The 16,981-nt window shown below is 26.1% G+C and overlaps 2 protein-coding genes across 2 annotated transcripts; both read right to left on the reverse strand.

The window, feature by feature from the left end:
- Window positions 1–1,863: 1,863 nt before the first annotated feature.
- Window positions 1,864–3,174, reverse strand: SAPINGB_P001134 (uncharacterized protein; the record flags this gene model as incomplete). Its single annotated transcript, XM_031995857.1, has 1 exon — window positions 1,864–3,174. The coding sequence occupies one exon, from the start codon at window positions 3,172–3,174 to the stop codon at window positions 1,864–1,866; it is 1,311 nt and encodes a 436-aa protein (XP_031851748.1).
- An 11,478-nt stretch (window positions 3,175–14,652) lies between these two features.
- On the reverse strand, window positions 14,653–16,401 carry SAPINGB_P001135 (uncharacterized protein; the record flags this gene model as incomplete). The annotated part of the gene is made up of 1 exon (XM_031995858.1): window positions 14,653–16,401. One exon carries the CDS (start codon window positions 16,399–16,401, stop codon window positions 14,653–14,655), a length of 1,749 nt encoding a protein of 582 aa, XP_031851749.1.
- Window positions 16,402–16,981: the final 580 nt, after the last annotated feature.

Genomic DNA, 16,981 nt, shown 5'->3' on the forward strand with positions numbered 1-16,981 from the left:
TGATGTTTCTTTATTTTATTTTTTTATTTTATTTTTTATTTTTTATTTTATTATTATTTCCCCGGCATATATATATTTATATATATATATATATCTTGAACTAAGTTGACTTTTTGTTTACAAAAAAAAAAAAAAAATTGAGACAAAAGGAGGCTTTTTTTTTTTTTTAGGTCCTTTGGAAATTAAAAAAATATAAAACCTGTAGACCAAAATAAAAAAGTAATTTTTCTTTTTCTTTTTCTTTTTCTTTTTAATAATTACACGGAAATATAAATACAATATATATATATATATATATATATGGAAATATAAATGATATAAAAAAAGATATGAATGAATGTACTGCTAATATATCCTTAAATATCCCTAAAATTTCCGTTAGATTCTTCGTATCCTACATTTCACGATATTTTTATTTATTTTATTTTATTTTATTTTTTTACAACCTATAAATTAGGGTTAGGGTGAACGACTATTATTTTATTTATTTATTTATTTGAAAAAAAAAAAATCTCCTCATAAATAAAAAAAAAAAAAAATCTCCTTCCCTCCATGGAATCTTTGCCTTTTTCTCTTTATATAACAAAATATTTATTTATTTATTTATTTAAAACATTGCTACTTTTTCAAGTTAAGTTTATATATATATATATATATTTGGTAAGCATTTTTAATGATTTTTATTTATTTTTGTTTGTTTGTTTGTTTGTCTCTTCATCCATCCATCCATCCATCCATCTACATTTTACCGCCATTATTATTATTTGATAGTAGTTAACATTTCGACCTTTTTTTTTTTTTTTTTTTTATTTTAATACTGCTGAATTCAGACTTTGAAACCCAAAAACAAAGAAAAGATCATTCTAACATCTTCTTCTTTTTTTTTTTTTTTTTTTTTTGGATTTTATTTAAAAATAAAAATATGATGTGATAAATGATAATAATAATAATAATAATAATAATATCAACCGGAATTATATATCTCAAAAAAAAAAATTAAAAAAAAAATTAAAATCATTTTTTTTTTGTTTTTTTTGTTTTTTTTACTTTGTTTAATTTTTTTTTATTTTTAAAGTTTCCCATCTTTGTCTTTGATATATATATATATATATTTGATAATTTCAAGCTAAAAAGTTTAATGGAGTCTCTCAAGTCCTTACCCACCATAAGGATTTACCGAGTAAAGTAAATATTTACCGAATAATAGTATACCATGTATATACTATGTATATACCATGTATATACTATGTATATCATATTCTATTAAATTACATTATTACATAAGTTTTAACATGTGGTGGTGGCTTTTTTTTTTTTTTTTTTTTAAATACCCGTCTATTGTAGTTATTTGAAAGCAGAGGAGGGAGGGGGGGGAGGGAAGAGGAAGGGCATAACGGAGATATTGACTTTTATATATTAAATTATATGGAGAAATTAATTAACAAAACAGACGGTGGAAATCACGGAGGGGGGATTTTTTTTTTCATGAAAAGAAACTTAGATTATAGATTTAATAATAATCATCATCAAAAAAAAAAAAAAAAATTGGATGATTGTTTTATTTATATTTAAATGCAAAAGTATATGGATATATTTAATTGTATTTTTCTTTTTTTTTTATTCAAATGCGACAAAAGCAAAAAAAAAAAAAAAAAAACAACAACAACAACAACATGTACCCTATTTAATGAGTAAACTGAATAATTTTTGTTTTTATTTAAAAAAATAAAAAAAAAAAAAAAAAGAAATAATTGTCTTCTTGACTTTCTCGATGCTAAATTGATTTTCAATTTTAGGTTAGAAAAAAATAAAAAAAATTTTTTTTTTTTCTTTCTTCTCTACCCCCCCTAATGTTCCAAAGTCTTAGCTCATTTTCTTTAATACTCGAGCAATGTTATGACCCTTTTCCAAGTGTCGCTTCAAACTGCCCGTGTCGGTATGCCACCTAGTAGTACACCTGGTAGCACCAGGATAGGCTTCTCGGTTATCAGTTCGCCACAGGGGGCATTCAACCTGGGGGATACTATGCATTCTAGCATAATGTTTTTTAAACTCTAGTTTTCTTGTAAAACCAATTTTGCTCCATTCACACGTGGGTTCAAGACATTTATAAGTGCGGTTGATTTTTTCAACACCATAAATTGCTTCCATTTCTTGAATATGTCTCGCATATTTATCAAGCTCAGAATGCTGAAACTTAATATCACAATGACTGCACTTGTAAAAACGACCTTTCCAATTTTTCACTGGCCGCCCATTAAAATCTAAAAGTCTTGCAGAAGAGGTTTCATTAGAAGATATTATAGAGGCATCTAAAAGACCAGTGACAACAGGAGATGTCAAAAGTTGGATATTCATTTGGGGCATGATTTGTTGGTAGATATCGTTGTGCGAATAAGAAGAGGATGATTTAGAGGATGATTTAGAGGATGATGTAGAAGATGATGTAGAAGATGATGTAGAAGATGATGAAGAAGAAGATGATGATGATGATGAACGATGACTGCGGCTATGATGGTGGCTATGATGACGTCTCTTTTTAGATTGTGAATGTTGTAACTGTGGAGATACTAACGAATCAATTTGAGGTAGTTGTTCGTTTATAGGGGATGAAGAACAAGAACAAGATGACAATGAATCAAGATCAGTAGGATATTGTTGGTGATAAGGTACAGCTGTTGGTGGTAATAAGGAAGAATCAAAGTGATCATCACCAACAATAAAGCTATCAAACATAGGTTTAGGAAGAGATAGGTTTGATTGATATGGAGTCATAGGTGAGCCCATGGTAGCACCTGGAGTGTATGAATAGGGTTGTGGTGAAGATGAGCATTCTAATGGGATATTTTGTTGGTGTTGGTGTTGGTGTTGGTGTTGGTGGGGAAGAAAGGCTGGTGGAGAAACAATATTTTGGACCAAGTAGACCATGTTTTTAGGATCACCAGAGCCGCTAGTTACTATTTGAATAGTGTTTTGCGACGGGAACATTTGAGTTTGGCCTTGGCTTTGGCTTTGGATTTGATCTTGATCTTGAGTCTGGGTTTGGGTTTGGGTGTCGATGTTTATAGGGAAGTGTGTGGTAAAACCCTGGGTTAAGAAGCAGCAGCCATCTTTAGATGATGGATCTAAGGGTGGGCTTACAGGTTGAATATGATATTGGCCATGTTCTTGCATATATGGATGTTCAAAGAACTGGTTATTAGGTTTTTCTTGGAGAAATATTTGTTGTTGATAATGCGGAGAAGGTATGCTATTAATGTTATTAAAGTTATTAAAGTTATTATTATTACTATTATTATTATTATTATTATTATTATTGATTGTAAAGTTATCAAGTTGTTGATAGATCATTTGACAGTTGGTATGGGTTGTCATTTTTTTTTATATTATATTTATATAAATATATATATATCTTGAAAAATAAGAATTTAATATTAATGATTTTGATGTTATGAATGATATAATAAAGTAAAAAAAAAAAAGAAGTAAGAAAAAAAAAAAAGGTTATAAGATTTGACAAAAGAGAGAAATCTCTTTGGATTATATACTTGTCAAAAGCAAACAAAAAAAAATAAAAATAAAAATAAAAAAACATGTTGAAGGAGTATTCCAAAAGGGGTCACACATATAGAAAGGAAGAAATTGATTAATTTTTCTTTTTCTTTTTCTTTTTCTTTTTTTTTTTTTTTTTTTTTTTATTTTTATTTTTATTATTATATTTTATTTGAATCAAAAATAGGAAAAGCCCCCATCATTTTTCAGATCAATGCGTGATATGCAAACATGCAACCCAAATTTCCACTTTGGAACCTTTTTTTTTTTTTTTTTTTTGATATAATCTTGAACGACGCGGTGCACCCCATTACTAACATTTTGGGGGATGAGTCGAAGAAACATTAGTATGAAAATAAAAAAATAAAAAAAAATAAAAAAAAAAAACAAAGTTATATATATTAATAATAATTATTATTATTACTACACATACACAAAAGTCCATGCGATCTAAGTTTGTTATAAATTATTAATTTATATATATATATATATTTGAATGGAAATAAAACTTGAATAGAAGGGGAGGACAACAAAAAAAAAAAAAAAGAAGAAGAAGAATAAGAAGAAATAATAATTATAATTATAATTAAAATATGTAATTATTTTAATTATAATTATTTTAGATCAAAGTAGCCACAAGAATAACAACGGTTACTGTTATTTTTTTTTTTTTTTTTTTAACAAACTACTTATTTCATAAACTAAACAAAGAGTTGTTGATATGAATTTTTTAGAGAGATTTATTTTATTATTTTTTTAAAAAATTCTTTTGGATTTCAAGTCTTTTTTTGTTTTTTTTTTTTGTTTTTATTTTATTATCTCTCTTGTTCTTTCCTTATATTACCAATTTTTTTTTTTTTTTTTTGAAAAAAAGAATAATTATTCTTACGGTTATAACCGTGAGCTGATATACTTTGGATTATCTGCAGGTATTCTTCAAGTACCTAGTATAACTTTTGATTACTTTGATAATTAAAATATACTTAACTATGGTATCAAAGATTACACCATATTGGTACTACTTAGAAGTTGCTTTCTACAAGCGTTTGCGGGGAGGGGACAAGAGGATGGGCAGAAAACAAGGTATATAAATATATAAATATATAAATATATTTATATATAAAGCGGGGGTGATTTTTAAATGTTTGTGATGAATAAAAAAATAAAAAAGGAGGGGGGGGGGGGGGGGGGCAAAACTTTCTGCACTTGACAAACAATTTTTTTTATTTCAAATTCTTTCATGGGCAACAAACAACAACTTTAAAAAAAGCAAATTTTTTTTTTTATGGAGGAGGAGGATAAGGAAGAAGAAAAAGAAGAGTATTTATATATATATATATATACATGAGATGTAGATTATATAGAAGAGAGACTTGAATACAACTTTAATTATATAAAAAAATAACTTTTATGTTAAATTAAATTAACACTAAATTTTGATTTAAATATTTATTATTAATTTTTGTTTTATATATATTATTATATATTATATAAACTCTTTTGATTGTAATGTCAAAAAAAAAAAAAAAAAAAAAGACAACCCCCACACACACATTTAAAAAAAAAAAAAAAATAAAAATAAAATTTATAATAGTGTGATGATGATAGTAAGGGCCCATTTGAATTTTTTTTTTTTTCTTAAAAGTTGACATTAGTAGAAGAATCTTTTAAAAGGGTATCTACATTAACATAACCACCACTACAAACCAACCAACCAACCAACCAACCAGCCAACTAACTAATTAACTAACTAATTAACTAATTTTTTTTTTATAGAATTTGAATAACTCTTTTTGTATTTTATTTTATTTATTTATCTATTTTTTTTTATTTTTTTTTTTGGGAAAAGATTGTAAACCTGCGTCTTTTTTCAAAAACATTTTTCTTTTGCAGGTAAAAAGCCAGTAATTTTTAATTTTAATTATAATTTTAATTTTCTTATCATTTTCAAAAATAAAATAAAACTTGCTATTGTAAACTACCAAAAAATTAAATATATATATATATATATAAATATCAATCAAGAGCCAACCAGAATCCATTTCTATGCGTTTGTGTAGTATCTAAATATGATGAAAATAAGTTTATTCTAAGCGCCGAAGTGTAACAAATGCATAACCCCATTTATCCATAATTAAAATAATAAAATAAAATAAAATAACAAAAGACCTTTTTTTTTTTTTTTTCTTTCGTTGATTGTATATTTCCAAAATGACCTTTTATTTTTTTATGTAAATATTTATAATAATAATAATAATAATAATAATAATAATAATAATAATAATAATAATAATAATAATAATAATAATAATAATAATAATAATAATAATAATAATAATAATAATAATAATAATAATAATAATAATAATAATAATAATAATAATAATAATAATAATAATAATAATAATAATAATAATAATAATAATAATAATAATAATAATAATAATAATAATAATAACATAATAATAATAATAATAATAATAACAATAATAACAATAACACACACAATAATAATAATAATAATAATAATAATAATAATAATAACACACACATAATAATAATAATAATAATAATAATAATAATAATAATAATAATAATAATAATAATAATAATAATAATAATAATAATAATAATAATATTAATAATAATAATAATAATAATAATAGAATCAAGTAATTTCTAATAGTGGATATATAGATATATATCTACAAAAGAATTTTTTTTTTTTTTTATAATAATTTTGGAAAACATCCAAAATACAAAGACTTATTCTAGAAGCTCTTTAATGCAGCAGCCAAAATTTATCATTGAAGAGATGTACCCCTAAAAACTTTTGGATGCAGCCTTGAAGCAGCAATATATATATTAATGTTTCACATGATATTAAAAAAAAAAAATACTTGCCACGGTAATTGATATATATATATATATATATAAGTTCAATATCTATAAAGTTAGCTCCATCTTTATTTACTTGTTTTGTACTAGCACTGTTTAAATATATATATATATATATATATATAGCATCTTCTATGTTAATTATACTGAGAAAAACGCACTATTTTGTTTGAAATTAGTAACTAAAGAGAGAGGGGGTGGTGGTAAGAAAGAATTGAAATCTAGTCTTTATGTGAAATTATTCTATTCGCAATTCGCAATTCGCAATTCTTTTTCTTTTTCTTTTTGTCTTAGTAGTAAACGTTTACAAAAAAACAAAAAAAACAAAAAAAACAAAAAAAAACTAAAAAAAATAAAAAAAATAAAAAAAAAACAAACTTGTCTTAACTCTTAATCTTTCCTCTAAAAAAAACAAATAAAAAAAAGAAAAAAAGAAATAAAATGTCAAAATCTGTCATTTTTTGTTTGATGGAGGTTTTAAGCGAAATTACCATATTTATGGTAAATATATATATATATATAAAATAACGTTAAAAAAAATAAAAAAAACTTGTACAAGAAGAGCAAATAATTAACTAATTAGTTAATTAATTATTTTGTTAATTTGATAAAAGTATCTTCTACATCTATTTCAAAAGTTTATCTTTATCGTTATTTACTTTTTTTATTTTATTTAAAAAAAAATCAAATCCTTTTTTTTTTTTTTTTTTTTAATTCCTTATATTTATTTTATTTTATTTAAATAAAATAAAATAAAATAAATAAATAAAAGTCTCCTTAACTTCTCTCTCCCCCCCTTAAATTTAGTCAAACTTTTATAAAATAAAAAAATTTATGATTCCACAATTTTTATTGGGGTTAAATAATTGATTTATATATTTAATAAAAATCAAAAAAAAAAAAAAAATATCTCTTTTATTTCCCATTTTTGTTACCAGAAAAAAAAAAAATTAAAAATTAAAAATAAATGCCAAGATTAATAAGGGTTGGCAAAAATAAAAATAAAAATAAAAATAAAAATAAGTTAGCCGGGTGGAAATAAAAAAAAAAAAAACTTAACGTAACGTAACGTTTGGGGATTTTCTTCTTTTTCTTTTTATTCTTTTTATTCTTTTTATTCTTCTTTTTATTCTTCTTCTTCTTCTTTTTATTCTTCTTTTTATTCTTCTTTTTATTCTACAAAATATCACAATCTGGACTTTTGACATCAACACTAATTATATACCAAACTCTTCTAATGTATTATTTCAATCAAGCAAACGTTTTCTGTCAACCTTTCAAAAGATCTTTATAAACTCTCTTTTCTTATCAACTTTAAAACATTAACCTAATGATATAAATAAAAATAAAAATAAAAATAAATTTAAACTTAATATTCTATTTTTTTTTATACAATCTATTTCTACATTTATTTATGTCTTTATTAATATATAATAATATATTCTTCTCATTATTATTATTATATTAAGTATATCCAAAAAAGTCAAAAGAAACAAATAAAAAGAAACTAAATTAAAGAATTCAATTTCAGAATGGTGTCGTATCCGTAAAGATGGAAAAAAATAAAAATAAAAAAAATAAAAAAAAACAGCTGTCAAAATAATTCTTTTAATTGACAGCTCAAGTGGCTGATAATGATCATTTATATGCAATGCAGTCTAATCAAGTCAAATATTTCTTCAGATTAATTAACTAATCCCTGTTGATAGTTTGACGGTTGGTTTCAAAAAAATAAAAAATAAAGAAAATAAAGAAAGAAATCAATTTTTCTTTTTCTTTTTTTTATTATTTTATTATTTTATTATTTTATTATTATTTATTTATTTATTTTATTTATTTATTTATTTATTTTTTTATTATTATTTTTATTTTTTTTTATCTTCATTCTATTCATGTACTAAAGTAAAATTCCTAAACTCGAGGAGGCTTTAAACTAAATGCAAATAACTACATGGCTGTCAAATTTAAAAAAAAAAAAAATAATAATAAATAATAATGACACTAGTCTAACTCCGAGGATTTAATTAAATATTTGGATAAACCGCTGATACTTCGCTAAACTCTAATAATGGCAACTTTAATGTAATCCAACTAACTAAACTTATATATCGAAGGGGGGGAAAAAAAAAAAAGAAATGTGTTGAAAAAAAAAAAAAATTTACTTAGTAACAAATATCACGATAATAACGATAATAAGTATAATAACGATTTTTATGGTTAACTTTTCCTCGGCTAACACTAATACTCGATTTATATCTTTTTATTTTATTTTATTTTATTTTATTTAGTTTAATAGTTTTTTTGATTTCGGAACTCAAGAGATATTTTTTTTTTCATAAAAGAAAAAGAAATACTGCTTGCATTTGACACTTTTATCAGTCTAAGAAAGAAACCCAAAATGTAACTTTTTCCATTTTTATATATTATTAGCATGTGCAACATCTATCTAATAATCTAATAAAAAAAAAATAAATAAAATGGTTGTCGAAAAAAAAAAATAAAAAAATAAAAAAATAAAATAAACTGTCAAATCCAAAGTAAATCGATTATATCTTCTTAGCCAATAAGTTATCAATTTTGAAAGGATACCATCGGCTGCGCATCCTTCATTCCAATTAAAAAAAAAAAAAAAAAAAAAAAGGTGTCATAATTCTAAGTCAGGAATTAGAAGAAAAATAAATGGCGTTTTAAAAAAAAAAAAAAAAAAAAAAAAACGAGAAAACAAATAATAAATAATAAATAACTGGTATCATTATTATTAATTATCAATTATCAATTATTATATTTCAAAATATATATCGTCATGTTCCAAATTGATAATATTAATAAAAAAAAATTTTTTTTTTTTTTTTGGCTAACTCTTTAAGTTCTTCTAAAGACTTTACTATCAAGGAATCTTTTATTCTTCAAAACTTAATCTTTAAACTGGGTAACATATGAGATGGTTTAGCCCATGCAACTTTGGTTGTAGCTATGGCTTTCTTTTCATGTGTATAAATATATATATATATAAATATATATACTTGTTCTTGGTACCTTAACCAAGATTTTGCAACGTGTCAGCCCAGTTACCCTGTTTGATTAATATTTAATCATTGATTCCTAATCACAGGGTTAGGGCCAATTTTTTTTTTTTTTTTTTTTAAATATATATATATATATATATTTTTTTTTTTTTTTGGTTTCTTTTTGTTTTTATTTTAAAATCCTATTTCAAGACTACTGCATATTATCTCCATCAAAGGCAGTTCAAAACAATCACACTAAGTATAAAAGAAAAAAACAAAAAAAAAAAAATTGTAGTGGTACGTATATCTTCACTGGCCAATGAAATATGTTTATTCCAAACTGTTGTTGCAAAGTGGTGTTTTTTTTTTTTCTTTGAATTCGTTTATTTTCGTAAATACCTAGCTTTGAAGGGATTTAATACTACTGCTATCTATCTTAACTAGAAAAAAAAAAAAAAAAAAACCAATCCATTTTTAAACTACCTCTAAGCATACCATTCATATAGTTAAATATTTGAATCTGACACGTCTTATTATTATTATTATTTTTTTTTTTTTTTTTTTTGGAAAATGCATTAATCACTGTGTAATTTATAAACCATAATGACCTTATTGCTTATATACTAGCTTTGAAATAGAAATGCTTCGGTTCAATTGATGCTGCTGTTTATATCTTATTCCTATTTCCACACTCCTTTATTACCCCCTAAACTGATTATAATAAAGTCCCCATAATCGTTTATATGCTTTTGAAACAAAAAAAATAATATTATATATCTTCTTATTAGATATGTAGTAATTTCTATTTTCAAAATGTATTTTTGTTTTAATTCATTGTAAACCAGATCTCAAGAAATATCTAAATATCGTTACATCTTTTTGTTGTTGTTGTTGTTGTTGTTGTTGTTGTTGTTGTTGTTGTGACCGTGAGATTTTGCCATCTACTACCATCTATCACTCTTACCCCTATCGATATCCCTAAAATAAATTTGACATTTTAGCTTATCCCTTTTTGTTTTAATTGCATTAAATAAATTGAGCCAACTCTTCAACTCAACTAATTAATCATACCAATTACAATATATATATATATATCATACATGACTATTTACTTATTGCACCAATTTTGCATCTTGATTTGAATTCAAAAAAAAAAATAAATAAATAAATAATAGCCTCATCGGATGTCAATCTTTCTTAGCAATCAAATACTTGAACCCACGCTTTTTTTCTCCCTTTTAAGCTTTACTCATGCCTTGTTTTCTATCACCTTCATAAAAGCCTGGACATTAAACAAATACTTGCAGTATTTTAGCTCGATTTTATCATGGTCTTTTCAACAATCCTTACTTAACATAATAACCCATTTTCAAATTTTTTTTTTTTTTTTTTTTTTGATTCCTTTGTATACAAAGTGATAATTTGGCATATGTTACAAATCAGAATCAGAATCAGAATCAGAATCAGAATCAGAATCAGAATCAGCATCAGCAACCTGCAACTTTGTTTGGAACTTGGAAGCATTCATTAACATGATATACGAAATTCGTGGTAATTACTAATTACTAATTACTCAAAGCCAAACTAACTAACAAATTAAATAAGATACATTCCAGACATACTTTTCCATAATGTTATTTTTATAAATTCAAAAAAAAAGGCTCTATTGGTAAACATAGTAATTAATATCAAACAATTTTTTACCAAATCGTGTTGTCATTATTATTTTCTTGTTCATTGACAACATCTAGCTATTTGTTGTTTTCGTTGCCTCTTGTTTTTTTTTTTTTTTACTAAACAATAATGATTTTTTGTTGGAATTTTATCTTTAAAATTGATTAATTCTACGTTTCATAAAGCATAAATAACTTGAATTGTATTTTTTTTTTTTAATTTTAAAGACTTTTTTTTTAAATACCTGATGACAGATTATTATTATGCTGAAGCTGATTTTCTTTTAAAATAATCCAACTTTGAACTTAACCAGTGTCATACTCCAAATTACTATTTATAAATAAATACTTTTTTTGAACAAAAAGTAAATGGTACCCAAGTCATTTTTTTTTCTTGTTTGTCAGAACTAATAGAATCATTAAAAAAAAACTTTGATATAAACATTAATTAAAATATCCGGAACATTCTTTCAAGATTACTTACTTTTTTTTTTTTTTCTCTCAGAAAACATAAAACTACCGGTACAATCAACCTTAACTTTTTCCAACCACAATTAGTGGTACCGAAAAACAACAATTTGAAGTTTTTTAAAGTTAATCTGGGTTTGTGGTATCCATGAAAATTGTCACGAGTAATTAACAATACTGATTAAAGATAGTTTTTTTTTAAAAAAAAAACAAAAAAAAAACTTAATGAGAAATAAAATAGAATCTACTACTAAAATAGATGTTCTTAATAACTATTTAAACTCTTTTTTTTTCTTTTGGATAGTTTTACTTATTATAATCAATCATTCATTTGAATAACTAGCTTATGAGCAATTCATTACATTATTATTACTAAGCTTGTATATAATTTTGATATCCATATCTCATACCACGCTACCAAATAAAAAAAATTTTTTTAAACTGTTCATCACATCTATACCATACAATTTTTTTTTTTTTTTTCGGAACCATATTAATTTTAAAATAAACCTTTATCATTCTATAATTGTGCATAGTAGAATGTTGACTTATCATAAATGGTATTCTTTATTGACTATTTTTTTTTACTAATGTTCAAACATACCCTGGTCTTTGGCTTCATGACATGGGTTTACCATTTTGGAAATCCTAGCTACAAGTCCTTGAATTTTAAGACTTTTATAAATAAAAAAAAATTATTATAAAACATATCATGATGTTGGCTACTATTGGTATTACTTTTCATATTGATCTGGTGATGATAATTTTTTTTTTTTTGTTTCTTATGAGAATTATTTTTAAATACAACTTTTTAGAATCTAATTAACCAAGTTAATACCTATTTTAATAATATCAATAGATATTTTCCCCGTTTAAAGATTCTTATGTTAATTTTGGTCGTTGACTGCTTAAAATCAGATACAAAAACGTTTTAGAGTTTAATTTAAGTAAACAAACAAGTCAATATATCCATTTCCTAGATACCAATTGTTCCTTTGACTTTAAAAATATCCAAATTTAATTTAATTTAATTCAATTCAAATATATCTGTTTTTTTTTTTTTTGTGGTTGATTAATAGGACTGGTGTGACTGGTATAATATATGACTTCTTAGGTGTATAGACACCTAGATCCTAGGATACTTGGATACTTGGATGTCTGACTATTAGTATATTGGTATATTGGTATATTGGTATATTGGTATATTTACCAACTGATATCTTGATTCATATACACAGAAACCACTTTAATACCAAAAAGCCTCTAGTTATAATCATCTAATTGACAATATTACCCTAATTTTTTTTTCCTGATTATAAGAGAATCACTTTAAATTATGTTAATAGCTCAAATCAATATACAATGAAAAAGGTCTTCTATTTATCTTATCATAAGTATCTTGTATTTTTGGATATCCTTGAGATAATAATAATAATATTATTAAAAAAACATATTACTGAACATTTCGGATATTCTTTTTTGGTATACTTAATCAATGGATATGTGAAAAATTGACAAAGTGAGAAATTATGTGAATGGTAAAAAAACAAAAAAAATTATGGATATTTCTTGAAAAAGCTTTTAACATCTATAAAGAAATAAATAATAAACAAAAAGCAACCTAGTTGGAATTTTATATTTTGAGTTGTAAAAAACTGAACCTTGTCTTAAGAAGAGAAAAAAAAATACCAGTCTATAGTTTTGTGTTCAGATTACACAGCATACACATATTTTTAAATAGTTTGATAGTAATATTAGTACAACGAAACTTTTTTTTTATACTTATCCAGAACACAAGTTTACCTACCTGAACCAGACTAAACCTAGTCATGTTTATTTATTTTTTTTTTCCAAACTTCATATGTATATTTTTGTACTTTAGCAAGCAATGTAATATCAAGCACAATGGGAAACAGATGAAAGGGGGTGTAGAAGGTAAAGTTTATGAAACCTGACGTGGCAAATCTAAAACTTTGAGTAGTATTTCAAGAAAAAAGTTATTGACAAATGGATAAGCTATTTTCTAATTAGAAAGTGAAAAATGGAAAATAGAAAAAAAAAAAAAAAAAAAAAAAATAGCTAGGGGAAGTGATAACAGTAGAAAATAGAGATAAAGTTTATGATGGTATAAGGCGTATCCATAGCACTACGCAATAAGAGCTAGACAGTAAAGAAATTGAAGAATAATTTGATAGGAAGATGTGATGAATGTGAGAGTGGTAGTATATCGATATTGGTTTCCAAATTTCTTGTCAATTTTGAAGGACAAAAGTGTTAGATTATATATAAAAAAAATTTTAGTCAAAAACAATTTTAGACAAAAAGCCCAATCTATTAGTTTATTAGTCAAACTAAAAAAGTTCATTGTTATTTATTGTTATTGATTGTATGTTTTTTTTTATATGATTCCAAAATTAAACTTTATTTTTTAAAGAAACCTTTGTATTGGCCATTAGGCTTCTTTTTTTTTTTTTTACAATAGAATGATAATCACTGCAAAGTCTTAGCATTTAGGAGAATAAAAAAAAACAATAGGACCCTGATTTTTTTCTTAACTGTTATATGAAATATGAAAAAAAAAAGGTATCTCTGATTTATCATCATACTGAACCAAGGTTAATTCTGTAGAAACGTCGGGAAATTCATGTGCCTATCTATATATACGATAGCAATGACAAGACCAAGTTTAAGCATTGGCATAATTTCTTTTGTATTTTTTTTTGTTTAAGGCAAATGGGATCCGGCGGAGGAATTTTTTTTTTCTTATCATGTTAGATTTTAATAAAGATTTAGGTTAATTTTCTAAATTGGGAAAATTTTAGGATTTTCAAAGATTTTTAAAATAGCATTTCGTAAATACAAAAACAAAACAAATTATATATAAAAAAATAACAAAAAAACAGGGCCTTTTTTTTTCCTTTAAAGTCATTAATACAAGTGTCAACCAAAAAAAAAAAAGAAAGACGGTTATAGTTGGCCATAAACTAAACTCATCTTTAAATCATTACTTTTTTTTTTTCTTTGGTAATCAAAAATCTCAAGACACTTTTTTTTTATTTGTAGCTTTGCTGGTGTTCTTCAACTTCCATACCCTTGGAGTAACCCTCGTTAGAAGAAACAACATCCATCTCAGACTCGACAACTTCACCTTCACCCTTTTCGCCAGGGATAATAAGGTTCATGATGAGACCAAGGAAACCGGCAATAGCGAAACCAGTTTCCATGACAAGGACAATGGCATCGAGGAAACCCTTAAGACCATTGTTATCACCCTCGTAAGTGAAGAAGTAAGAGAACCAGGTGGGGATAAGAGTAGAGCCGAAACCGTAAAGAAGAGAACAGGTAAGAATGAATCTGTCACGACGAGTGATAGGGTTAAGAGTGGCAATAATGGAGATACCAGAGACTGCGACAGATGTGAAAAGGAAAGTAGTCATACCACCAAGGACAGGGTAAGGAATGGAGACAAGAGCGGCAGCAAACTTGGAGAAGATACCCATGACGATGAGGAAGAAACAGTTCCAGTAGCCGACCTTTTTGTTTGCGCACTTTGTGATTGAGATGACACCGTTGTTTTGGGCAAAAGTAGTGACAGGAGTGATAGTCATAAGAGAGGCAATGCAACCGTTGAGACCATCAGCAAGAAGACCACCTTGGATACGAGAGTCATATTCTTCACCTTCGACAGGAAGACGGGAGACATCACAAGTGGCAGTGATATCACCAATGGCTTCCATAGCGCAGACAACGTAGACAGCCAGCATTGGTAGTACAACTGGACCATATATGGTTAACTTGAAAGTATGGACCCAAATGAAGGAAACAGCAGGAGCAGCGTCAATACCAGAGTGGGAGAAGTAACCGCAGGCAGCAGCAATGATACATCCGACAAGAAGACCGATAATAACAGCACATGATTTCATAATGGGGGCACCGAAACGTTCGCAAAAGACAATGGTTACAAAGACGGAGAAACCAAGACCAATGTATTGAGCAGAGCCCCAGATGGCAGCTTTGGGAGCTCCAACGTTAGGGCAGACAGAGTAGTATCCAGTAGTTTCAGACTTTCCAAAGCAGTTTGAGCCGCCACCCCAGTTCTTAAGACCAGTTTCGATAAGGTGGGCACCGATGAGCAAGACGACGGGGCCGGTAACAAGTGGTGGGAAGACACGCTGAAGGACTTTGGCAGGGATAAAGGACATTGCGATTTCGAGGAGGGAGCAGATTGCGGAGGTACCGAGGATTGCACCGTAGCCGTCAGGGCAAGCGAGTGAGTTACCGTCTGCATCTGTGGGGCACTTACCGTTTTTGTACATTTGGGGGATAGCACCTGTGATAATGGTGATGGTAGCGAAAGAGGTACCTACGACTGAGATCAAACCTGTGCCAATGTAGTACTTTGTGTATGGGACTTTGATGCGGGTCATTTGGACGAGGGAGAGAAGGCCAGAGACAATGAGAGAGGAGGAGACGAGATACTGGGTCATTTCGGTATCGAACTTTGCTGTGGATGAAATGATGAGAGGAGGGGTGATGACACCAGCAAGCATTGCTAGGGAGTGTTGAAGACCAAGGATAGCACCGAGTAAGAGGGGCATATCACCGTGAAGGGGGAAGAAAGGTTGGTAGACATCCTTCTTTTTCATGAAGGGGATTTCTGGGGTGAAGAGAGCAGCATAGCTATAGCTACCGATGATACCTTCTTTTGTGGTGAATTTTTTGAATACACGTTTAGCGTAACCCTTTGGGTTGAACTTTGCAGGTTGTGGTTGGATTGATTCTGTTTGAACAATATCAGACATTTTTGGGTATTTAGTGTGAGATAATTGTTGTTGAATAGATAGAAAGTAAGATAGAAAGAAAGGATGATTTTTGATGAGAATAGAAAGAAAAGAAAGAAAGAAAGAAAAAAAAAAACTGAACAGAGCAAGGGAATTCTGGGGATATTTATAACTTTTTAAAAAAAAAAAAAAACTTGGTGATTTCTTTTTATTATTATTTTTATTAATTATTAATTATTTATTTTTTTTTTAAGTTGTTATCAGAGAAGAGTAATAATAATAATAATAATAATGAATATCAAAAAAAAAAAAAAAAAAATTTAGTGATTAATAAAAATGCCAAGACAAATGATAAAAAAAAAATTTATATAGACCAAAAGGCTGATTGATTGATTTTGATGGTGGTGATTATTATTTTTTTACTATGAAAAAAAAAAAAAAAACTTAAAGTCATTTTTTTTTAAAATTTTTAAGGCTTATCGCTGAGTGCTATCAAACGGCCTTTCTTCGTCACCCACCTGGCCCCTTTTGGTTATTTTTTTTTTTTTTTTTTTGTTATTATTTTCAAATATTTTTATTTATTTAAATTTATTTAATTTAT

Source organism: Magnusiomyces paraingens (assembly GCF_902498895.1).
Source record: "Magnusiomyces paraingens strain CBS 517.90 genome assembly, contig: contig1, whole genome shotgun sequence".
In the NCBI taxonomy this organism is placed as follows: Eukaryota; Fungi; Ascomycota; class Dipodascomycetes; order Dipodascales; family Dipodascaceae; genus Magnusiomyces; species Magnusiomyces paraingens.